The 24,917-nt window shown below is 45.8% G+C and overlaps 1 protein-coding gene across 9 annotated transcripts in view; it reads left to right on the top strand.

The window, feature by feature from the left end:
- LOC119970060 (mitogen-activated protein kinase kinase kinase kinase 3) overlaps positions 1-24,917 on the top strand; it is a 354,117-nt gene that overhangs the window by 324,312 nt on the left and 4,888 nt on the right. For 6 of the 9 annotated variants that reach the window (XM_038804101.1, XM_038804091.1, XM_038804084.1 and 3 more), the window contains 6 exons: positions 9,574-9,691; positions 13,040-13,098; positions 15,525-15,628; positions 18,583-18,754; positions 19,750-19,767; positions 20,091-20,159. In XM_038804101.1, the coding sequence (XP_038660029.1) occupies positions 9,574-9,691; positions 13,040-13,098; positions 15,525-15,628; positions 18,583-18,754; positions 19,750-19,767; positions 20,091-20,159 (540 nt within the window). The remainder of the gene's footprint in view (positions 1-9,573; positions 9,692-13,039; positions 13,099-15,524; positions 15,629-18,582; positions 18,755-19,749; positions 19,768-20,090; positions 20,160-24,917) is intronic. The other 3 variants (XM_038804074.1, XM_038804051.1, XM_038804041.1) reach the window with 2 other exon arrangements.

Genomic DNA, 24,917 nt, shown 5'->3' with positions numbered 1-24,917 from the left:
GGGCCTTGAAAATTGGAGGCACAGCCACCAATGATGCAGTAATTAAAATCTGGGTGAGCAAGGGGCCAGAAGTGGAGGGAATGCAGATATTTTAAAGTTTTGTAAGGCTGGAGGAAGATTTTTAAATGTTCATACTTGGGGCTACTGTATGATGCAGGAAATTAGACACTGGCCTTTCATCTTGGGAACATCAGTTTGCATCCAACCCAGAAGAGTTCAATGAAAGTTTCCTTTGTTTGCCATATATCATGGTCGCATGTAAAATAATTACACAGCCTCAATTTACTTCGCATGGCCCAGCTTGCAAAAACTAATTTGGCAATCTCATTACGAAATGAGTAATGTGGGAAATGAATAATTTTGGAAATTGGCCACCAATGGATCTACTATTTCTAGGGCCACTTCCTTCATTACTCTGGGACGGAAGTGGCCCTCGAAATAGTAGATCTATTGGTGGTCATTTTCCAAAATTCTTTGGACTCTGGAATGGTTCCTACAAATTGGATGGTATCTAATGTAAGTCAGTTATTCGAAAAGGGAGATAGAGAGAAAATAGGGAACTATAGACCAGTGAGCCTAATGTCGGTAGTAGGGAAGTTGCAAGAGTCCATTATCAACGATTTCATAGCACACCATTTGGAAAGTAGTGGTATAATCAGACTAAGTCAGCATGGATTTATGAAAGGGAAATCATGCTTGACAAATCTACTGGAATTCTTTAAAAATGTAACTGGTAGATTTGACCAGGGCGAACCAGTGGATGTTGTTTAATTAGACTTTCGGAAGGCTTTCGGCAAGGTCTCACATAGCAGATTACGATGTCAAGTTAAAGCATATGGTATTGCGGGTAGTGTCTTGAGATAGAGAGAAAGCTGGTTAGCAGACAAGAAGCCAAGAGTTGGAATAAATTGGTCTTTTTCCAATTGGCAGGCAGTGACTAGTGGGGTACCTCAAGGATTTGTACTCAAACCCTCTTCACATTATATATTAATGATTTGGACAAGGGAACTAAATGTATTATTTCCAGATTTGCAGATGATACGAAGTTGGATGGGAGGGGAGGGTGAGCTGTGAGGAGGATGCAGAAATACTTCGGTATGATTTGGACAGGCTAGGTCCATGGGCATTTGCATGGCAGATGCAGTTTGATGTGGATAAATGTCCACTTCAGTGGCAGAAATAGGAAGGCAGATTATGACTTGAATGGGTATAAATTGAGAGAGGTGGATACTCAGCGAAATCTTGGTGTCCTCGTGCATCAGTCACTGGAAGTAAATGCGCAGGTACAGCAGACAGTAAAGAAGGCAAATGGTATGTTGGCCTTCATAACAAGCGGTTTTAAGTATAGGAATAAGGATGTTTTACTGCAATTGTATATGGTGTTGGTGAGGCCGCACCTGGAGCATTGTATACCGTTTATCTGAGGATGTTTTTGCGATGGAGGGAGTGCAGTGAAGGTTTACCAGGCTGATTCCTGGAATGGCAGGACTGTCATATGGGGAGAGATTAAGTCGGTTCAGATCGCAATTGGAGTTTAGAAGAGTGAGAAGGGATCTCCTAGAAACTTATAAAATTGTTAACAGGATTAGACAGGTTAGATTGAGAAAGAATGTTCCCGATGATGGGGGAGTGCATAACTAGTAGTTTGAGGATAAGGGGTAAACCTTTTAGGACTGAGGTGAGGAGAAAGTTCTTCACACACAGATGGTGAATCTGTGGAATTCACTATCAAGTAGTTGAGGCCAAAACATGTAATTTCAAGAAGGAATTAGATACAGCTCTTGCAGCTAAAGGGATCAAGGGACATTGGTGAAGGCTGGATCAGGGTATTGAATTTGATAATCAGCCATGATCATAACGAATGGTGAAACAGGCCCGAAGGGCTGAATGACCCACTCCTGTTTCTATTTTCTATGTATGTTTCGATGAAAATGTCACACTAATACAGGTTGGGCAGAGTCGAAGAGCTTTATTCTGCATCTTTCAGGCTTAACCTGATCTTGGAGTACTTGCTATTGACACGAGTGTCTGAATTGTGAGTTTGTTTACTTTGGAATTAGTAACACTTCTTGAAACACATAAGTTGTGATTTTTCTTTTTAAAGCTTGTCATTGTGAGATGCCCTTTTGAAGAATCAGGGGGGCGATTCTCCGATCCTGGGGCAAAGCGTTGGCACCGTCGTCAACGCCGGAGCGATTTACAACGGCATAATTTGGCCCCTAAGAGCAGCGATCCTGCACCGCACAGGGGGCCAGCACGGCACTGTGGCAATTCACGCAGCTTCAGCTGCTGATACGGGCGCCAGCACAGGCGGTGCGGGTCCACGCATGCGTGCCACGGCTGGTGCGGGTCTGCACATGCGTGCCACGGCTGGAGTGGGTCTGCACATGCTCGCAACAACCGGCGCGTGTCTGCGTGGGTTGCCTTCTCCATGCCGGCCCCTGGGCATCATGGCAGAGCCCTACAGGGGCCCGGCACGGTGGAACATAGGCAACCCCCTCCCCCAGGATTAGCCCGCCTGCCGATCAGTAGGCCCCGTCGCTGGCCTGGCCACCAGGGAGGCCCCCCCCCCTCCCCGCATAGTCTGATTTCCCCCTCCCCCACACCAGGACGGCCTCCGCAGCATGATTGTTGAGGTCCCGCCGGATAGGATCACACGCGAATGACGCCGGTGGGACTCGGTCGAACTCGGCGGGCACTTGGCCCGTCGAGTGCGGAGAATCACTGGGGGGGGGGGTTGCGTTGAGCGGCCCCCGGCCACGCAGCAGTGACCGCGCTGGAGCCATTGCCGCCGATTCTCCGGTATGCCGGAGAATCAGCGGACCGGCGTCGGAGGGGCATCTCGTGATTCGGGTCGGAGAATCCCGCCCCAGATTGCCACTAATCTCAAATCCCTTCTTAAAATCACTTTGGGTTCAATCAGTTTGCATTTCCTCAGCTATTCTGCCTTCTTCTTTATATCTCCTGCTGAGCATAGAGTGCACTTTAATATATAGTGTGTTCCGAACACGTGAGGAGTGGTAAAAATTGTCTACCCTAATTTATTACTCCGGATCTGGCTATAACGTGTTAGTTGTGTGCTTTGCCAATACCGCAGGAGTCCTATTCTGTACACCTCCGGTTATAAATAATTAATCAGACATGTTTTCTGAGTTTAAATCATAGAACAAGAAGTTTATTTATCCTACTTACTAAATGTTTAAAATCTAGGTAAATCATGGCCCTCATTCACATGTCACATATATTCCCCAAGCCCCACACAAACGCACTAGTAGAAATGGTAGAATACGAGGATAGACTTGAAGATTTTTTACAGTTTGTGAAGAAAAATAAACAATCCAAGAAGTACATGGTTAACTGTCCTTTGACTGGCTTTGATGCAATGATCAGCCGTTTTGTTCCATTGTCTTCTGGGTATAGCTATATGGAGCAGATTTCTATGTTGAAACCTTGGTTTGCTGTCGATTTCCCTTCCCAGGATGGTTATTCTACAAATACCATGTGCAATACTTCTAAGAGAGAGACAGCTCTTGGAACCTTTCAGTATATCCTTCCGATCTCTGGTCTGATTTGGCAAGCGTTTCTTACAAAATACCATGCTGGCTGTATGTTCCAGAGGAATTTGATTACCAAGTTTGCTGCAGTCATTGTGTTGGTAATATGTAATTACATATTTGATGTCTTATCTCAAACGTTTGAAGAGTAATAGTGTAAATGTCAACAGGAAATGGGGGGCGGGATTGTCCCTCGGCCGACGCCGAAATCAGGAAATGTGATTGGACGGAGAATAGTTTCTGACGCCAAAATCGAATCAGTTTGATGCCAATTCGCAATTCCCCGTCATCCCGAAAATGGTGTAAATGCGCCGTGCGGAGTACGAACGCCTTTGCATCTAATTAGTGGGGCCACTCGCGATTCTCTGCCTCCTGTGGCTGCGTTCCTGACGCCGGGGTCCATGTGTGCTCTCTCAACTTCTGAGCCTGGCGTGAAGGCTGCTGAAAGAGAGAGAGTAGTGTAAGAAGTCTTACAACACCAGGTTAAAGTCCAACAGGTTTGTTTCAAACACGAGCTTTCGGAGCACGGCTCCTTCTTCAGGTGAATGGACCTCTTTGTAGAAACTGAATGTCAGTGTCTATATGCGCGATCTTCCTGGAGATCCTCTCCACTTTGAGCCGGCAGTTTGCGGTGTCAATGGTAGCCATGATGTGGAGATGCCGGCGTTGGACTGGGGTGAGCACAGTAAGAAGTCTTACAACACCAGGTTAAAGTCCAACAGGTTTGTTTCAAACACGAGCTTTCGGAGCACGGCTCCTTCTTCAGATGAATGGAGTCCATTCACCTGAAGAAGGAGCCGTGCTCCGAACGCTCGTGTTTGAAACAAACCTGTTGGACTTTAACCTGGTGTTGTAAGACTTCTTACTGTGCTCACCCCAGTCCAACGCCGGCATCTCCACATCATGGAAAGAGAGAGAGACAGAGGAGGTAGGACACTGAGAGGAGCGACCGTGGGCTGCCGGGCTGGACACTGGCGGGGGGGGGGGGGGGGGGTGAGAGTGGGGGTGGGGGGGGGCTTGCCAGGGAGGGGGGAGTTACAGGCCAGGGTGCCCCCTCCCCCATGGGACTAGGGCAGTGCCCAGGCACTGACTGCCATTATGATGCCTATCTTGTTGCGCACCCACCTTGGCCCTTGGTCCTGCATGGTGACACTGAACATATGGATGCACCCGCAGCCCCACACCCCTGCCCCAAACTCCCCGCCCAACCGGCCGCCACCCACTGGCGGACCACCCAGGGCAGCCCCCAGCGAGGGCAGTGTCAGCCACCGGAATCCCTGGCATCGGGGACGGGCGGCAGGGCCTGAGGCCACCATGGTGCTGACCACTGACGGTGAAGGGGTGAGGGGATTGGAGAGGCGGGAGGGGGGTTGGAGGGACATGCGAGGGCAGAGCCCACAGTGCTAACTGGGACCAACATTTAGCCCATGGAACCTGGTTGGGCATGGGAGTATGCACCATGCTAACATGTTGGCCTTTCACCTCCTTCAGACAGTGGATTTTGGAGTTCGACCAGCAATGGTGGTCGCCACAGATCTGCAGAATGCTCTACGGCCGTACGAGCGGAAGCCGCTCGAAGAGGATGTGGAAACTGCAGCAACGGAGCAGGCAGCAGCGAAGCGGGCAGCAGAGGGGCAGGTGGCAGCTGCCCAGGCTGGAGAGCCGGCCACACAAGAGGCGAAGGGGGAGGAGGCGCCATATGACACCTCATGTACCGACACCAGCTGACATTGCAGAACCTACCTGACCGGGCATGCCGTCTGAGACTCCGGCTGAGCAGAGAGACAGTGCAACACATCTGCCAGATGATGGCACACCTGGCATCGCAGGGCTTTGAGGGAGGACACCAGCTCCCGGTGTCCGTCAAGGTGACGGTCGCGCTGAACCTTTACACGACGGGGTCCACCCAGCTGCCGAGTGGGGATCTGTCCGAGATCTCTCTGACCTCGGTGCACAGATGCATCCATGCTGTCATGGAGGCCCTATATGCCCAGGCGGATCAATACATCCATTTCGATGTGGACCAAGCCAACCAGGATGCCGGAGCAACAGGGTTCGCCGCCATCACCGGGATGTCCGAGGGCCAGGAGGCGATCGACGGGATGTATGTCACCCTACGGGCACCTGCGGATAACAAACCGCTCGACACAAACTGAAATGGGTGCCACTCAATGAACGTTCAGCTGGTCTGTGACCATCAGCTGTGCATCATATACGTCTGCGCCCAATACCCGAGCAGTATGCACGATGCCTTCATCCTGGTACGCTCGGTAGTCCCTGACATGTTCGAGAGACCCCCCCCCCTCCCCAGCTGAGCTTGTCTCCTGGGTGACGGGTTCCCCACTGCGGTCGTGGCTGATGACACCTATCCAGAGGCCAGGAATCGACGCGGCGACCCACAACAACGGTCATACAACAACCAGAAGTGTGATCAAGCGGTGCTTCGACCTCCTGGAGTTGTGGTTTAGGTGCCTGGGCCGTTCTGGTGGGGCCCTCCAGTATGATGCTGAGAGCGTTGCCCGCTTTGTGGTGGCATGCTGCATCGCACAGCAGAGGGGCGACTTGCTGGAGGAGAATGACGAGGAAGGGCAGGCCTCGACTGATGAGGAGGATGGGCAGGACATGGGGCCCAGGCAGGCACGGGAGGCCGCACAATGTGTGCGCCAGGGCCAACACGTACGGGATGCTCTGATCACCTCCAGGTTCACCAAGTATGAGGGGGAGCTGGACAGAGGCACGGGCACCACATCCTGACCCCACATCCCCTCATTTCCCACCCCGAAACCCCCACCCCACTGCATCCCCTCCATGATATATACCTGCAGCACTACGGGATTTGGGCCCTGGGTTGTTAGTGACAGGGTCTTGTCCATGGGATGAAGGATAATGATAACCTGCTCTGCGATGAGCACTGCGCTCCGCATCATATGACACTATCTGACTAATGCCCACGGTTGCACCTTCCACCTGGGTGATCCCTGCGTGCGGGCTGGCCATTCCATCACACGGTCGCACTGAGTCCCTGCGGTGGAGGGGGTGGGGGATAGAGCACGGGCCACCCACAGGGTCTGCACCATTCCCCCGCCACCCCTCAGATCCATCAACAGAGCACCGAGGTAAGTTGTATCGGTGGTAACAGGTGTGTATCGTGAACAAATATTGACAGAACTGTGCCCGCGCCCCTGTAACTAAACTGTGGCCTGCACCTGTGCCAACTCAACTGGTGTCTAACTTCCTGGCCTAATGGGCCCTGAGCTACGTCTAGGTGGTTCCCCAGTTGGTCCTGCAGGAGTGGAGGCAGCCAGCTGCGACTCCCAGCCTGTGATTAGGGTCTCCGTTGGCACGCGTCTTCCGGGGCGACCCGGCCTGGATGGGCCCGGCCGCTGCTCGGGTGTCCCAGGTGGCGTGATGCTGCACTGTTCTGCCTGCTGCCCACCAGATGCGCCAGGGTCAAGAGGGGGGAAGTCCAAGGTGCTGCGGTGTTGTGGCATCTTCCTTCCGAGAGTCATCGGCACAGGTCCATCACCTCCTCCTCATTCAGGGTGCCGATAGCCCTCGGGCTTCTCCACAGGACGGGGGTGCGAACGGAGCCATCCCCTGAGGGTCCCCCGCCACCTGGTGCTGCCAGTCCTGGAGGCTTGTTCTGATCTCGGCCAGGTTCTGCATGCTCATGGCTATGGAGTACAGGGAGTGGACCATCTCCGTCTGGGGCTGCGCCACATCATGCTGTGACTGTGCCATCACCCTCTGGGACTGGGCCACCTCCCTCAGTGTCTGTGCCACGCTGACCAGCGCTTGAGCAATGCTGCTGATGTTCCCAGCCATGGTCTGCTGTGGCTGGGCCATGTTGAGGAGCGCTTCTGCAATGTCCAGGTATACAACATATACAACAACACTGTTAGACGGTCCGACACTTGCAGCCCGAGGGCTAGGTAGTTGGCCTCAGTGACCAGGGCACTGAGCCATGGCGGCTGATATGGGTGCTGGCAGGATGGGGATTCAGCTGTCCCCTGGGGGGAGGAGGGTGCGGGCTACAGGTGTGTGTGTGTGTGTGTGTGTGGGGGGGGGGGGGGGGGGGGGGCAGGGTCAGTGCCACGGGCAGCGTGCTGCCTACTCACCCTGGCTGCCCTGAGGTGGTTGGGAAGTTTTTTGTGGCACTGAATGCTGGTCCGGGCGATGGTGCCCACAGAGCTGACTGTTTCTGCTACCTGCTCCCAGGCACAACGGACGGCGGCACCTGGCAGCCTCTTTCTCAGGCTGGGGTATACAGTCATCCACCTCTCCCCCACCTTGTCCAGGAGGGGCTCCAGATCGGCGTTGGTAAATCTTGGGGCCGCTATCCTTGCAGCCATCTTGATGGCTGGGATGGTGTGTGTGGGGGGGAGGATCGTTTATGTGTGGCTGCGTCTTGTCAGCCTCCTGAGTGTCAATCACGGACCTGCCGAATCCGACACCGTTTCTCATCGGACTTGATTTGTGTTCCACGTGGCGCTGGTGCTAGCCCCTTAATAGTAGTGGAATAGGTGCAGGTGTGCTGCCGATTTTTCTGTTGTGAAGGTCCATGTGTTCCCGTTGGCATCAACGCTTAGTCTCAGAAATGGCGAATCCAGCCCAAGGTCTTTCACACTTCGAAGTTTGAGAGTCCATGCCTTGGGATAGAATGCAAGTTGTTTATTCAGCTGGCTGGCAGTCTTTCCATTGTACTAATTACAGTACATTAAAAATTGTACCTTTTTCTTTTGTAAAGAAATGCATCCTCATAACAAATGTTCTTCCTGTACGTAGACATTATTCATTGTTGTCTTCAATATATCTGGTTAAATTGTTGTATAGAAAACTAAGGTCAGTCAATTGTCAAAATAGATTCCAAAATATTTCTCTCTTAATATGTCTTCTTTCTGCTGTATTTATTCTGGCAAGTATTGACATTTTTCCTCAAGAATCAGGGTCACACGGGACAAATTTCTTTATCTCCTATGATAGCAGCAACCCCATTTTAAATAAAATATATTTATATGTACTTAAATGGAAAATGTCTTCTATTGGGGGAATGGAAAATGTCTTTTATTGTCGAGACGGGAGGGGCGGGGGGGGGGAGGGCGAGAACCAACTTTCTTCCTGTTCCATAAATACCATGTTCTAAGTAATGTCTTATTATGCTAACTCATTCATGACTGAGATTTATATTTGAAAGGGATCTAATATAGAGAACAGCATTTGGAAGATTTCAGTTTGTGAATCTCACCTGAGCTTCCTTTTTTTAATATAAATTTAGAGTACCCAATTAATTTTTTTCCAATTAAGGGGCAATTTAGCATGTTCAAATCCACCTACCCTGCACATCTTTGGGTTGTGGGGGCGAAACCCACACAAACACGGGGAGAATGTGCAAACTCCACACGAACAGTGACCCAGAGCTGGGATCGAACCTGGGACCTCGGCGCCGTGAGGCAACAGGGCCAACCCACTGTGCCACCGAGCTGCCCTTCACCTGAGCTTCTTTGACAGCAAGTTCCAAACCTGCAACTGCTGCTGCCAAGAAGGGCTAGAGCAATAGTTGCATGGGAACGCCATCATCTCCAAGCTCCTCTCCAAACCTTCCTCGAGCACACATCATTCAGATTCAAACATATACTACTATGCTTTCATTGTTGCTGGATCAAAGTCCTGTACTTCCTCCCAAGTAGCATTTTGGGAACGTTTTCAGCACTCGGTTGTTAAAGATGGCCTACCACCAAAGATCAAGTTGAGATGAAAAACCTATTCACTATGCCGCAAATCATTTAAAGTCACAAAGGTCAATGTTGGACGAAAAAGAGAGTGTGATGTATTCTTATAATTTTGAGCAGATATAAAAATACCTTAGAACTAAGCAGTGTAACTAGAGGAAGAATTCAATAAAGATAATTCATTCAAAATAAGTATATAAACCTAGAATTCCTTAAGTTACTGTTTCATAATCCGAAGAAACGTGTAGATACTTTGGTGATTGAAAGGCATTTTTCTTTTTCTTCTTCAGGAAAAGCTTCCCAGCTTTACTCTCACAATTTGTTGGGTCTTTTTGAGTATGCTAGACAAATGCAAAAATTGCCCGTCTCTATTCCGGCATATAGACTGCCTGACAGAATACTTCCAAGGTAAGAGGCAATTTTTTCATACTCATTGGAAATCTAAGAAATTTGTTCTGGGTGACACAGTAAGAAATTGAGGGATACTGAAATGGAATGAGGGTGTGTGCAATTTGGGAAGCGGTGGCATAGTGGTATTGCCACTGGACTGGTGATCCAGAGACCCATGGTAATACTCTGGGGACCTGGGTTTGAATCCTACCACAGCAGATGGTGGAAATTTAATCCAATAAAAATGTGGAATTACCCAAAGGTACCGACAGACGTGCTTCTTAGGTGAATTGGACATTCTAATTCTCCTTCAGTGTACCCAAACATTCTCTGGAGTGTGGTGACTAGGGGATTTTCAGAGTAATTTCATTGCAATGTTAATGTATGCCTACTTGTGACACTAATAAAGATTATTATAATATATGGAATTAAAAGTCTAATGATGGACCAATGTCGATTGCTGCAAAAAAAAAAAACTGGTTCACCAATGTCCTTTAGGAAAGGAAATCTGCAGTCGTCCTCACCTGGACTGGAGTGACTCCAGATCCACAGCAATGTGGCTGACTCTAAATGCTGCGGAAGTGGCATAGCAAGCCACTCAGTTGTATCAAAACCATTACAAAGCCTAAAAGGAAAGAAGCCGGATGGACCACCCAGCATTGACCTAGGATTGGAAACGACATTGGCAAACTCAGCCCTGTCGACCCTGCAAAGTCTTCTGTAGTAGCATCTGGGGGCTTGTGCCAAAATTGAGAGAGCTGTCTCACAGACTAGTGAAGCAACAGCCTGATATAGTCATACTCAAGGAATCATACCTTACAGATAATGTCTATCACCATCCCTGGGTATGTCCTTATGCCCTGTTCCAACGGCAGGGCAAGTGCAGCAGAGGTGGCACAATGTTCAGTATCATTCATGACAACTCAGGCACTTAAGCAGTCCATGTGCAAGTGCAGCAAGACCTGGACACTAATCATGCTTGGGCTGACAAGTGGCAATTAACATTTGTTCACACAAGTGCTCGGCAATGACCATCTCCAATAAGAGAGAATCAAACCATCGCCCCATGACATTCAATGGCGTTACCATTACTGAATCCCCCACTATCAACATCCTGTGGGGGTTACCATTGACCAGAAACCGAACCGGACCAGCCATATAAATACTGTGGCAAGATCAGGTCAGAGGCTAGGAATCCTACAGCGAGTAACTTACGTCTTGACTCCCCAAAGCCTGTCCATCAGCTGCAAGGCACAAGTCAAGAATGTGATGGAAAATAATGCACTTGCGTGGTTGAATGCAGCTTCAACAACACCCAAGACGCTTGACACCATCCAAGACAAATCAGCCCGCTTGATTGGCACCCCTCCCACAAACATTCACTCCCTCCACCACCGATACACAGTAGCACAGTGTGTATCATCTACAAGATGCTCTGCAAGAATTCATCAAGACTCCTTAGGCAGCACGTAAGGAGCCACCACCTGGATGTTCCCCTCCAAGTCATTCACCATCCTGCCTTAAATATATAGTGGCATTCCTTCACTGTTGCAGCCACACCTGCCGAGGCCATCTACCCTCCCAATGAGCCTCGTGAACCTTCTGGCTTCGTTGAAGGATTGCTACTCGTAGCCTTCTTGCCACCAACCTTTTTTTGGAACTTTCGTCAACAGATGCCTATACAATTAGATAGGCCGGGTTTGACCACTAAAATTCCCCGAGAACCAGGCAAAAAGGATCAAAAATCAGAAACCCTGCTGGGAGCGATCTTATCTACATGCTGCCACCGAAAGTCTCCAATTTTTAAAATTCTCATCCATGTTCTCGAATCTGTCCAAGAACACTCCCCTTCCTATCTCTTTTAACATTCCCAGCCCTACAAACTATCTCTGCCCCTCAAGTTCTGGCCTGTTCTGCACCCTTGATTTTAGGTGCCTCGACATTGCAGCCATTCCTTCAACTGTCTAAATTCTAGAATTCTCTCCCTAATTCCTCCAACTATCTACCTTTCTTGTTTTACACATGTCTTGGCATCCATATTTTGTTTGATAATACTCTTGTGAAGCGCTTTGGGGTGCTTTACTATATTAAGGGTTATTAGGGTATATTAGGGTAATTCAGAGGTTTGAACTGTTGCTTAAATCCCACCATGGCAGTTGGGACATTTAAATTCAGTTAATTAAATAAATTTGGAATAAAATGCTAATATCAGTAATGGTGACCATCTAACTGCCTGGATTTTTATAAAATCCATACAGTACACTAATGTCTAAGGAAGGAAATTTGCTTTCTCTACTTGCTCTTAATCCAGCCCCACAGCATTTTACTTGACTCTTAACTGCCCTCTGAAATGTCCAAGCAAGTTACTCAGTTGTCACTACCACCACCTCATGGGGAATTTGAGATGAGCAATAAAAACTGGCCTTGCCAGCAAAGCTGACATTCCCTGAATGAATAAATTAAGTTACAAGCTGTCTTCAGCATATTGTCTAAGAGCAGACAGTGAAGATCTTGCGCTATAATTGTGCAAACCATCTGGTCAGGATATAAATGATTTCCAGGATATTTTTCCAGCATTTTCCTGTTTCATGTCCTGTAACGGCCGAAGGCAATTTTTATATTATTGTATGCTATTTTCTATGTCTTGCTGACAAGAATTTAATTTTGTTACTTATTTAATTCTGTTAGCATCTATGGAATTCCTACTTTGCAGAAGAAGGTCATTCGGTCCTCAAGTTTGCACCAGCCCTCTAAAAGAGCACCCACCTTGACCCATTCCCCCACTCTATCCCCGTAACCCCACCTAACCTACACACCTTTGTGAACTAAGGGGCAATTTTGCACTGCAAATCTTCCTAACCTACACACCTTTGGTCTGTGGGAGGAAACCTGTGCAGAAATGGGAAGAACATGCAAATTGCACAGTCATCCCAAGCTGGAATCAAACCCTGGTCACTGGCATTGTGGGGCATCAGTGCCCTTTTGCTTCAGCATTTAAAATGTGATGCTTAAATCCAAACGTTGGTAGGGTTCCCTAGGTTAAATGGATAAATGCATCAAGTGCTGTTGTCAGCTCAGCTGGAGTGACAGTTAGGTGCTCCATAGTTGGTCTTTGTGCCTCTGGATTAGAGGAAGAAAAATTATTTGGGGTTGTGGCTACTGATTGCAATCCAGAGCCCTCTGGTGGAACTGGATGTTGAGCAAGTAGAGGATTGTGTTAGACTGTTAACATTCACTGTCGACTTGCTCAACCTAAGTCAATGTTTGACTCCACAATCTGCTACTAGCTTAACTATCATTATTTATTAATGTATATATTAATGGTTGCATGCATTAAGCATCTCATTCTTAAAATTTATTTTACAGGAAGTTTGCAGTATCTACAAAAATTCCAGATACAAAAGGCTGCCAAAAATGCTGTGTTGGTAAGGAAATATTTTTGCTTTTCTTAAATATCCCAATGTAAAGTGCTGGTCCTGTCCAGTTGAGAATAAGAACATAAAATATAGACCATACTGTCTACAGCCACCGCCATTCAATGATAATCTATATTTCCTCCACTTTTCTGCCCTTTCCCCATATCTCTTGATTTGTTTAGTGTCTAAAAATATTTTGAATCCAGTCTTGAATATACAGAATGGCTGGACATCCATTGTTCTCTGAGGTAGAGAATTCCAAAAATTCACAACCATCCAACAAAAACAACTTGTGTTTTATAGTGCCTTCAATGTAACAAAACTTCCAAAGGTGTTTAACAGGAAGCAATTATAAAACAAAATACACCAAGCCACATATGGAGATATTAGGTCAGACAACCAGAAACTTACTCAAAGAGATGGTTTTAAAGGAGGAAAGAGGTGTCGGGAAGGTATGCTAGATTTAAGGAGCTGAGAAAACTGCTGGCAGGACCACCAATTAAAATTGGATATGCTCAAGATACCAGAATGAGAGGAGCGCAGATATTTCAGAGGATTGTGGGGCTCAAGATGGGAATGGACAAGGCAATGGTATGATTTGAAAACAGTGAGAGTTTTAAAATCAAGATGTTGCTTGGTCAATAGAGGTTAATGTAGGCCAGTTAGCACAGACGTGATAGATGGACAGAACTTGGCTCGAGCTAAGACATGGGCTGCAGAGTTTTGGAAGACTTCAAGCATATGGAGGGCAGAATGTGGGGGACCAGCCAAGAGTGCAGTGGACTAGTTTAGTCTAGAGGTAATAAAGGCACAAGTGAGTTTAATCAGCAGATATCCTGATATAGGTGAAGTCGAGTGATTTTGCACAGGTGGAAATGGGTAGTCTTATTGATGGTGCAGATGTGTGGTCGGAAGCTAATCTGGGTCAAAGTGACATCAAGGTTGTGAACAGACTGGTTTAATCTCATACTGTTGTCAGGGAGAAAGATAGAGTTTGTGACTAGGGAACAGAGCTTGGAGCAGGGAGCAAAAAGCTTCAGTCTTCCCAATAATTCAGCTCATCCAGATAAGCAGTTTGATAATTTAGCAACAGCGGAGGAGTTGAGAGAGGTGGTGGTGATATAGAGTAGGATGTTGTCAGAATACTTGTGAAAATTAATGCTGTGCTTTTGGATGATAAGGCAGCATATAGATGTTAAATAGGAGGGGGTCAAGGATAAATCCTTGGAAGACACCAGAGGTAATAGTGCAGGAATGGGAATGGTAGTCACTGTAAGTGATTCTCTCGCTAGGATTCTTCTCTTAGGTGGTTAAAAATTGAATCCATTAATAGCAGCCTTTCGCAGCTGGTGTTGCAGGAGGATGGCTTGGTTGACCATACCAAAAGCTGCAGATAGGATGAGGAGGAAAGTTTACCTTCATCACATTAACATGGAATATAATTTGTGATTTTGTGCAGTTTCGGTACTGTGGCAAGGTCAGAAACCTGATTGGCGGGATTCAAACATGGAGTTCCGGAAAGCTAGGAATAGAAATGGGTGCTAACAACAGTTCCCAGGACTTTGGAAAGGGAAGTTAGGCTGGAGATGGAATAGTAGCCTCCTTCCAAAATGAACAATCATATTTATATGGACTGAACTTAATCTGCCAATTATTTGCCCACTTTGCAAGTTTATGAATGTCTTGTAATTAGTTACAGTCCTCCTCAGTTTTGTTGTCATCTGCAAATTTAGAAATTGCGTTCATTCCAGTCCAAATCGTTAAATGTAAATTGTGAACAGCAGTGGTCCCAGCAATGATCTTAATGGAGCATCACTTCTCACCTTCTGTCATTCTGAATAACTACACTTTACTCCCACACTTTGCTTCCTGTCTTGAAGCCAGTTACTCCACCACTTGTCCCCTGACGCCACATTAATCAAAGCACAGAATTGGTAGTGCAGAGGGAGGAGGTCATTTGGCCCATTGTGTCTGCACCAACTCTCCAAATGAGCAAAATACCTAGTGCCATTCTCCTGCTCTCTACCAATAACCCTGCTCATTATTCCTTTTCAGATACCATAAAATTCCCTTTTGAATGCCTCAATTGAATCTGCCTGCACCACACTCCGGGTATGCATTCCAGACCTTAATCACTCACGATATCACTTTTACTTCTTTTGCCAATGACTTTAAATCTGAGCCCACTCGTTTTCAATCCTTTCACAGGTGGGAACGGTTTCTCGCTATCTACTCTGCCACATCTCTGAACTTATTCATTAGCCTATTATGAAACACCTTATTGAAGGCCTTTTGAAAATCCAGTTAAAATGACATGTGCTGCATTACCATTGTCCACCCTCTCTCTCTGTTATCACCTCATGAAAAATCATGCAACCTAAGATATTATGTACAGTGCTGGAAAAAAATACTAAGTTGCTTATTGTTTGTTACAGTAAGAAATCCTTACACAGGACACAAATACCTTTGTGGTGCATTGCAATCCAGCATCGTCTTGTTGGAGTGGGTTGAGCAAATGCAAAAGTTTATGTTAATCAAAGTAAGTGGAATATTTAAAAATATGCAGCTTTGCACTTTCATTGAGTCCAAACTCACATATATGGGTTTATTTTTACCTGTAAAATGCAAGTGAAAAATGGACAGATAATGCAACATAGAGAAAAACATTAGGAGCTAATGGATTATTATTAAGGTGGCACTTTTTTTTCCTTTTTTAAAAAAAAATTTAGATTACCCAATTATTTTTTCCAATTAAGGGGCAATTTAGCGTGGCCAATCCACCTACTCTGCACATTTTTGGGTTGTGGGGGGGAAACCCACGCAGTCACGGGGAGAATGTGCAAACTCCACATGGACAGTGACCCAGAGCCGGGATCGAACCTGGGACCTCAGCGCCGTGAGGCGGTTGTGCTAACCACTAGGCCACCGTGCTGCCCTAGGTGGTACTTTTTTAATCAGTTTGTCCTCCGATAATTTATCACAATGTAATAATTTAGCATTGCAACAAAATGGATTTCTAAAGAAGAGTGTTCTAATGAAAATTATACTCACTATTTCCTGACACTCACTATAGGCATACAAGACAGCAGGTTTGTGATGCAGAGCACGGCTAGCGTGAGTTCAGTTCCCGTACCGGCCGCGGTTATTCATGAAGGCCTCGCCCATTGCCGGATGTGTGCTGATCCTCAGGTTAACTCACCACCAGTCAGCTCTCCCCCTCAAAGGGAAAGCAGCCTGTGGTAATCTGGGACTATAACGACTTTACCTTACCTACTTTACAAGCCAGATCACCTCCACAAAATCCCCAACTGGACTGTGAAAAAATAACAATAAAGCAACTATTTGCTAAAGTAATTAGAATCCATAGAATCCCTGCAGTGTAGAATCACAGAATACTACAGTGCAGAAGAGGCCCTTCGGCCCATCGAGTCTGCACTGATGCATGAAAGGCCCTGACATGGGCGGCACAGTGGTTAGCACTGCTGCTTACAACGTTGAGGACCCGGGTTCGAATCCCGGCCCTGGGTCACTGTCCATGTGGAGTTTGCACATTCTCCTCATGTCTGCATGGGTTTCACCCCCATAACCCAAAGATGTGCAGGGTAGGTGGATTGGTCACGCTAAATTGCCCCTTAACTGGAAAAAAAAATGGGAACTCTAAATTTAGCAACAAAAAAAAGTCCCTGACCTGACCACCTAATTCCACTTGCCAACTCTTGGCCCGTAGCCTTGAATGTTATGTCATGCCAAGTACTCATCCAGGTACTTTTTAACAAATGTGAGGTATCCCGCCTCAACCATCCTCCTAGACAGTGCATTCCAGACCGTCACCACTCTCTGGCTAAAAAAAGGTTTTCCTCAAATCTCCCCTCAACCCCCTCTCACTTTGACCTCGTGTCCCCTCATATCTGACCCATCAACTAAGGGGATCCTCAATCAGATCACTCCTCAGTCTTCTCTTCACCAGAGAAAACAACCCAAACCTATCCAACATCTTTTTATAACTTAGATGTTCCATCCCAGGCAACATTCTGGTGAATCTTCCCTGCACCCCCTCCAGTGCAATTACATCCTTCCTATAATGTGATGACCAGAATTGGACACAGTACTCCAGCTGTAGCCTCACCAAAGTTCGATACAGCTCCATCATGACCTCCCTGCTTTTGTAATCTATGCCCCAATTGATAAAAGCGAGTGTCCCATATGCCTTTTTCACCACCTTTTTAACCCGCCCTTCTGCCTTGAAGGAAGCCATTCAGCCATGGAGTCTTCACTGAACATTTGAAAGAGCATCTACCAAGGCCCACCCCCTTTATATCTGCACATAAATCATGGCCAATCCACCTAGCCTGCACATCTTTGGACACCAAGGGACAATTTAGCATGGCCAACTCACCTAACCTTCACATCTTTGGACCAGTTAGAGCTATTGAAATTTTCTTTTTAAACAATTTAGCATTATCATGCAGATAGTGCATGAAAAACATACCAAAATTCCTCACTTTGTTCTTTGTGTTTGATATGTCAAAGGAGAAAAATTGATTAAATGTCAGTTCATCTGATATTTACAAGAACTCTGATACCTTATCCCTGGGAGGGAAGGGAGGTTGTTTGATGTGTGTGATGCTTCTTGTTTCACATGAAGACCACAAGGTTGATTTTTCGGGGGGGGGGGGGGGGGGGGGGGAATATAAAATGAGGTCCTTCAGTCTGAACTGTTAGGTAGGATTTTTGTTTTTCCTTCTCTTTTGGAGTGGGTGGGGAGAAAAATTGTTGGGTCTTTCTTGACTTCGATTTGATATGATTTAATTTATTGTCACATGTATTGAAGTACAGTGAAAAGCATTTTTTTGCGGCCAAGGGAACGTACACAGTACGTACATAATAGACAGAGTACATTGACAAATGGTACATCGACAAACAGTGATTGGTTACAGTGCGGAACAAGAGGTCAAACAAACCAAATACATGAACAAGCGCAGCATAGGACGTCATGAATAGTGTTCTTACAGGGAACAGATCAGTCCGAGGAAGAATCGTTGAGGAGTCTAGTAGCTGTGGGGAAAAAGCTGTTCCTGGATGAGGATAAGTAGTTTTCCTCATCTGTAATTAGTTTGTGAACAGTCAAATATCTGTAAGCAGAAGGTTCAGGATAGGAGGATATTTTTCTTATGTTTTTATGTGATAAACTTGTACCATGTTCTCCTCTCTTCAAAATCTCATTTTATGCTTGGTTTGGTTTGACTTTCCTGTCCTTATATTACAAAGTCACTATATTTGCCAGAGATATATATCTTGCAAAATGATTTCATCTGATCTACTTTGTTAAGTTAATTGAGTATGAATTAGAACATTATATATAAATTGGTTATTAATGCTCAAAAATTCGAAATGCATTGTATTATATATTTGTTAATATATTTGGCACACCCAGGGATTCATCCCAGATGTACGGTGTGAAATAAAGCCTTTAAATTTTGTTTTTTGCCCCAGCATGTTGACTTTCCTCTGCCAAATCCATTGAAAGTTTTTGAATTGCTAGTGGTTCCAGAACAAGAATACCCACTGTTATGTGTTGCTGTCAGTAAAGGAACAGAACTTAATCAAGTAGTACGATTTGAAACCGTCAATCCAAATTCTACTTCATGCTGGTTTACTGAAACAGGTATGTCAGTTCTCATTTGTAGATAATTCGAAATGATTTTAATTTACTTTTTTTAAAATTGGAAATATACCATGTAATTTTCCATGACACATTTTGTATACTATATATAAAGAATTTAAGATTGCCAACCAAAGGCTAGATCAAGACTGAAGATGAGAAGGATTTGAGTGGGATTTGCTCAAAAAGTCCTTACTACAGAGCAACATTAGAACAGTAGAGATTACAGCATTGTTCTTGGTAGGGGGTACACCTAGCCTGTTTTTTTTAGGGGGGGAAGAAGAGAGAGAAAGAGAGGTTAGCAACATGTAGATTAGGGTAAAATCTCTCTTGCATTTTTGTTTGTTTGCATTATTTTGCCTATTATTTAGTTATGTGTTTACTTGGTTTTCCAGCACAACCTGTGTAGCCTTTTTAGCTGAGTAAAAGTAACCAAGTCTTTTCACACAATAACATTAATGCAGTACAGAAAAACTGAAAGAGATTGGATTTGAACAAGACAGCTTCTTTCTGTACAGTAATGTTGCATATCTACATAGATCATTAACCAAGACTAGCCCTACATTTCTAATTTCGGAGAAAGGACAATAATATCAAAATAACGTAATTTAGTTAAAAAAAATAGCTGTTGGCTTCTTTGCTGGGTTCTGTGGAAAAATGGACTGGATTAGTGCACAAGTTTGTTGTCATTAGCCCTTTTTGTAATAATGCTATGAAAAGACAATATACTTTGCAGCTGTCACGTGTGAGTGCTATGGTTATGAGCATTTGACTGAGCATTAGCCAAGTGCTGTAAAATAGAATTTCTTAAGAGGTTAACATTTTTTGAAGAGAGAAATTTATTTTGCAAAATTACCCAACAACTTCCTGTGTAAAAGAGGAATGAGTCAGGCATTCTGCTCTTGCTACACATCATTTGTGAAAAGAAAGTGAGCATGGCTTAATGTGGGGTTAGATAAATATTCTGCAACTTTGCCTTATTTCTTGTCTTCCTCCAGATCATTTGAGAGGTAAATGTGAGTATTTACTGAAGCCTGTTTAAAATTCAATGCTGAAGTTTTATTTGTGCTACCTGTCTTACTTCACAACATATCAACTCGAACACAAACAATTATGAGGAAACAAACATTTTGAGATGATTGCCTAACTTGTCAGAATAGAGCAGCTTTTAATCAGCACTGCACACTCATGGGGGAAATAGCAATTAAAGGTTACAAACACGCAGCAAAGCCTGAGTAATTTCCTCTAGTCTGTGAACTAGGAACAAGGAAAATGACTGTTTAAAAGAAAATTGTAAATATGCTGAGGATGAGTAAAACTGTGTTATCACTTGTTACAGATGTGCCACAGGCAAATGTCATCCATGTGACACAGCTGGAGAGAGATACAATAATCGTCTGCATGGATCGTAAGTTTCCAAAACAAAATCACTACTTTTTATTCCAAAAATGGCTACTTTAATGTCTTTTGAACAAGTACCAGATTGAAAAGTAAATGCTGTAACTAGCTTTTTATTACATGTAGATATTTCTGAACAACTTCGAGTTCTTTAAGTGAGCTAACACAGGTACAAAGGGTAGAATAGCCGCCTTCTGTGCTGTATGATTCCATGAGTTCTGTGGTCAATTTATAAGAAACAACTGGCCCTGTTACCAGCATCAGTTGAACAGTTAAATGTCTACTTTACCTAATAGTATGCTTTCAAATCAATCTCAAAAGAATCTAGACCAATTTATCAATGTTTTGCTGGCTATGTCCTAAGCCGTTGCGTTTAGGTTTTATACCCCTTCTAAGCAAGATTAATAATTTAGTGCCAATCTGTTCTGAGTTATAGTCAGTATTGTGCTACTGATCTAAGACAGTGATTTGAGACTCCCTATGTTGGTATCATGAGAGGTACTTGCCCTTGGCAGGGAAATTTTAATTCCTTTAATCTGAGTTAGATTCAAACCCAGGTCTCAGAGGTGATGGAGCAGTGCTCAAATCTATTCTCCAACCTAACATCCTGTTTTGCATTTTTGTGCACTAGAAGCTCCATATATTAATACACTAGGCCCTGTTATTTGAAGACAAAGATGTATACACATTACATCTGTTTCAGCAAAGCAAAATAGTGACAGACATTCGCTGGTTCCTCAGGGTAATTCCTTGACCAATTGGAGTCGAGGTGCCTGATTTAAGTTTCAAACAATGCTTGGCAGTCACTTGTCAGTCATCATCAACTGGTGTTTTCTCCATGGCAATGGCTCAAGCAATCAACACGCTTTTTATACTGTAAACATTTGTTGATTTCCTTTGCATTGCATTCTTACGAATGTCCAAATGAGTGCAAGATGAGGGGAGGCGCTGCCTCACGGTGCCGAGGTCCCAGGTTCGATCCCGGTTCTGGGTCACTGTCTGTGTGGAGTTTGCACATTCTCCCCGTGTTTGTGTGGGTTTCGCCCCCACAACCCAAAGATGTGCAGGCTAGGTGGATTGGCCACATTAAATTGCCCCTTAATTGGAAAAAATAATAATTGGGTACTCTAAAAAAATTTTAAAATGAGAGCAAGGTGAAAAGCTTCAACAAAAATGCCGCTCCAGCAACACAAACATTTACCATTTATATTAATCATTGTATTGTTATGAACCCTTTGATACCGTTTATTGGAAGGACTCAAAAATCTTATTTGTGCAAGCTATAATCTACTGAAAAAGCTTTGTTTGTGTAGTCTCAGGATGCCGTTAACTGTTGACAAAGAAAATTAATCAAGCTTTCCCCATAACTTCTGATAGTATATATTATGATTGCTAGATTTCCAGGGTGAGACATGCAATCAAGCTCCACTACGCATTAAATAGGTGACTCAATGATAAATATCTTTATTTGAAAATGTTTACAAAAATAACATTAACAATCAACATGGTATAATAAACATTTACCCCCCCCACCCCAATCTTCACACACCCCAACCATAAAACAACAATCCACCCTCTTTCCCCCCCTTCCCCCCCTCCCTCCCCGGAATACTGCATCTGCTGACCTTTTAATTCTCCCCGAGAAAGTCGGCGAATGGCTGCCACCTCCGGGTGAACCCGACCATTAACCCTCTTAAGGCAAACTTTTTCTTCTCGAGACTGAGAAACCCAGCCATGTCACTAACCCAGGTCTCTACACACGAGGGCTTCGAGTCCCTCCACGTTAACAAGAACCGTCTCTGGGCTACCAGGGAGGCAAAGGCCAAGACGTCAGCCTCTTTCGCCCCCTGAACTCCCGGCTCTTCCGACACCTCCGGACTCGGCACCACCTCGGCACCGTGGACATTGCCTTAGCAAAACCCTGCCAAAGGCCTCTCAGCTTCGGGCATGCCCAAAACATGTGGACATGATTTGCTGGGCTTCCCGCACACCTCGCACACCTATCCTCTACCCCGAAAAACTTACTCATCCTTGCCGCTGTCATGTGTGCCCGGTGGACTACCTTAAAATGTATCAGGCTAAGCCTGCTGCACAATGAGGAGATATTAACCCTGCGTAGAGCATTCACCCGCTTGAAAAAGGCCTTTGGGATGAAGATGCGGAGGCACTGAAATCAAACAGAAATCTGGGGAGGACTATCATTTTCACGGTTTGTACCCTCCCCGCCAGTGATAGTGGGAGCATGTCCTATCTCTTAAAGTCTCCTTCCATTTGTTCTACCAGCCGGGATAGGTTTAACTTGTGCAGTACCTCCCATTCCCGGGCCACCTGGATTCCCAGATACCGAAAGCTCTTCCCTACCATTCTAAGTGGCAGCTCTCCCAGTCTCTTCTCCTGTCCTCTTGCCTGGATCGCGAACATTTCTCTTTTCCCCATGTTCAATATATACCCCGAGAAATTGCCAAATTTCCCCCAGGATTCGCATTACTTCCCCCATCCCCTCCAATGGGTCTGAAATATACAAGAGCAGGTCATCTGCGTAAAGAGAGACCCGGTGCTCCACTCCTCCTCCTCCCTCCCCCCCCCCCCCCCCCCCCGCCCCCCGCGCCGAACTAGCCCTTTCCAGTTCCTAGAGGTTCTTAACGCCATGGCCAATGGCTCTATGACCAGAGCAAACAGTAACAGGGAGAGGGGGGACCCTTGCCTCGTCCCTCGGTGTAGTTTGAAGTACCCCGACCTCAGCCGGTTCGTACGCACACTCGCTACTGGTGCCTGATAGAGCAACCGCACCCAGTCAATAAAGCCTTCACCAAACCCAAACCTTCCCAGCGCCTCCCACAGGTAATTCCACTACATCCGATCAAAAGCCTTCTCTGCATCCATCGCTACCACCACCTCCAACTCCCCTCCTTCTGAGGGCATCATAATAACATTCAAAAGCCTTCAAACGTTGGACTTGAGTTGCCTGCCCGTTACAAATCCCGTCTGGTCTTCCCCTATCACCCTTGGGACACAGGCCTCTATCCTTGTGGCCAGTATCTTAGCCAGCAGTTTGGCATCCACATTCAGTAGAGAAATCAGCCTGTATGACCCGCATTGCTCCGGATCCTTCTCCCGATCCAGGATCAATGAAATAGAGGCTTGTGACATTGTTGGATGGAGGACTCTCTTCTCTATTGCTTCATTAAATGTCCTCACCAGCAGTGGGCTCAATATCTCTGAAAACCTCTTATAGAATTCCACCGGGTAGCCGTCAGGTCCGAGGCCTTGCCCGACATGCATGCCCTCCAGCCCCTAAACTATTTCCTCAATCTCAATTGGGGCTCCCAGCCCTTCCACCAGATCCTCATCTACCCTCAGAAATCTCAATTGATCCAAAAACTGCCTCATCCCCTCCACCCCAGCCGGGAGTTCCGACTCATAGAATTTACTATAGAAGTCCTTAAACACCTTGTTCACCCCCGCTAGGTCCAGGACAGTATTCCCGCCTATACTTTACTTATCTCCCTGGCCGCCTCCCTTTTCCTGAGCTGGTGTGCCAACATTCTGTTAGCCTTTCCCCACACTCCTAAATCGCCCCCCTTGCCTTCCTCAGCTGTTCCACAGCTTTCCCTGTGGTCAACAGCCCAAACTCCGTCTGTAACCTCCGCCACCCCCTCAGTAGCCCCTCGTCCGGGGCCTCGAGTATCTCCTGTCCACCTGGAATATCTCCTCCACTAACCTAACCCTCTCAGCCCGTTCTGCCTTTTCTCTGAAGGCCCGTATCGAGATTAATTCCTCTCTGACCACTGCCTTTAGAGCTTCCCAAACCGTCGCTGCGGAGACCTCCCCCGTATCATTTGTTTCCAGTAGTTCTGGATGGACTTGTTAACCCGCCCACAGATCGCTTCGTCCGCTCGCAACCCCATGTCCAGTCTCCACAGCGGGCGTTGCCCCCCCTCCACACTAACCCGCAGATCCACCCAATGTGAGGCATGATCCGACACTGCGATTGCTGAGTACTCAGTATCCACCACCTCCGGTATTAGCGCCCTGCTCAGAACAAAAAAAGTTGATGCGAGAGTATACCTTGTGGACATGTGAGAAAATGGAAAACTCTTTTGCCCTTGGCCATGCAAACCTCCATGGGTCTACTCCCCCCATCTGTTCCATAAACCCCTTCAATTCCTTTGCTGCAGCCGGCCTCCTCCCTGTCTTGGATTTTGACCGGTCCAATTCCGGATCAATGACTGTGTTAAAATCTCCTCCCATGATCAGGTTATGTGACTCTAAATCTGGGAACATACCTAAAGCCTGCCTCATAAATTCCACATTGTCCCAATTCGGAGCATATATGTTCACGAGTACCACTTGCACCCCCTCTCAATGATAAATTTCAACCTAAACTCTTTAAATATACTAAACAGATTCAGCTAGTGTTCACTGCAGGTCATATCATTTAAAAGTAGTTTGAAAATTTAGAATGCCAATTCAGCTCCTATTTAGTTGCATCTCAGGTTTATAGAAGGTACAATAAAATGTAGCAAGGATCAAGCAAGTCATATTTTAAGATTGGTTTAGCTCAGTTGGTTTATCTGGGATGCATTTTCAACAGATGATCATCTTGTTATGGGTTATTCCAAGGTACAGTATTGGAGTATATTTTTACCAATACACTTAATTTTAGTGAGACATAGATATAAAGCAGGTTGCTATTTTTATACTCAAACCAATTACATTTGGGTGTTGAATTCTACTGGTCAAGTTAAATATATAATACTGTACTTGG

The sequence above is a fragment of the Scyliorhinus canicula genome, chromosome 1 (genome assembly GCF_902713615.1).
Source record: "Scyliorhinus canicula chromosome 1, sScyCan1.1, whole genome shotgun sequence".
Lineage (NCBI taxonomy): Eukaryota > Metazoa > Chordata > Chondrichthyes > Carcharhiniformes > Scyliorhinidae > Scyliorhinus > Scyliorhinus canicula.
This window is presented reverse-complemented; position numbering and strand designations above follow the sequence as displayed.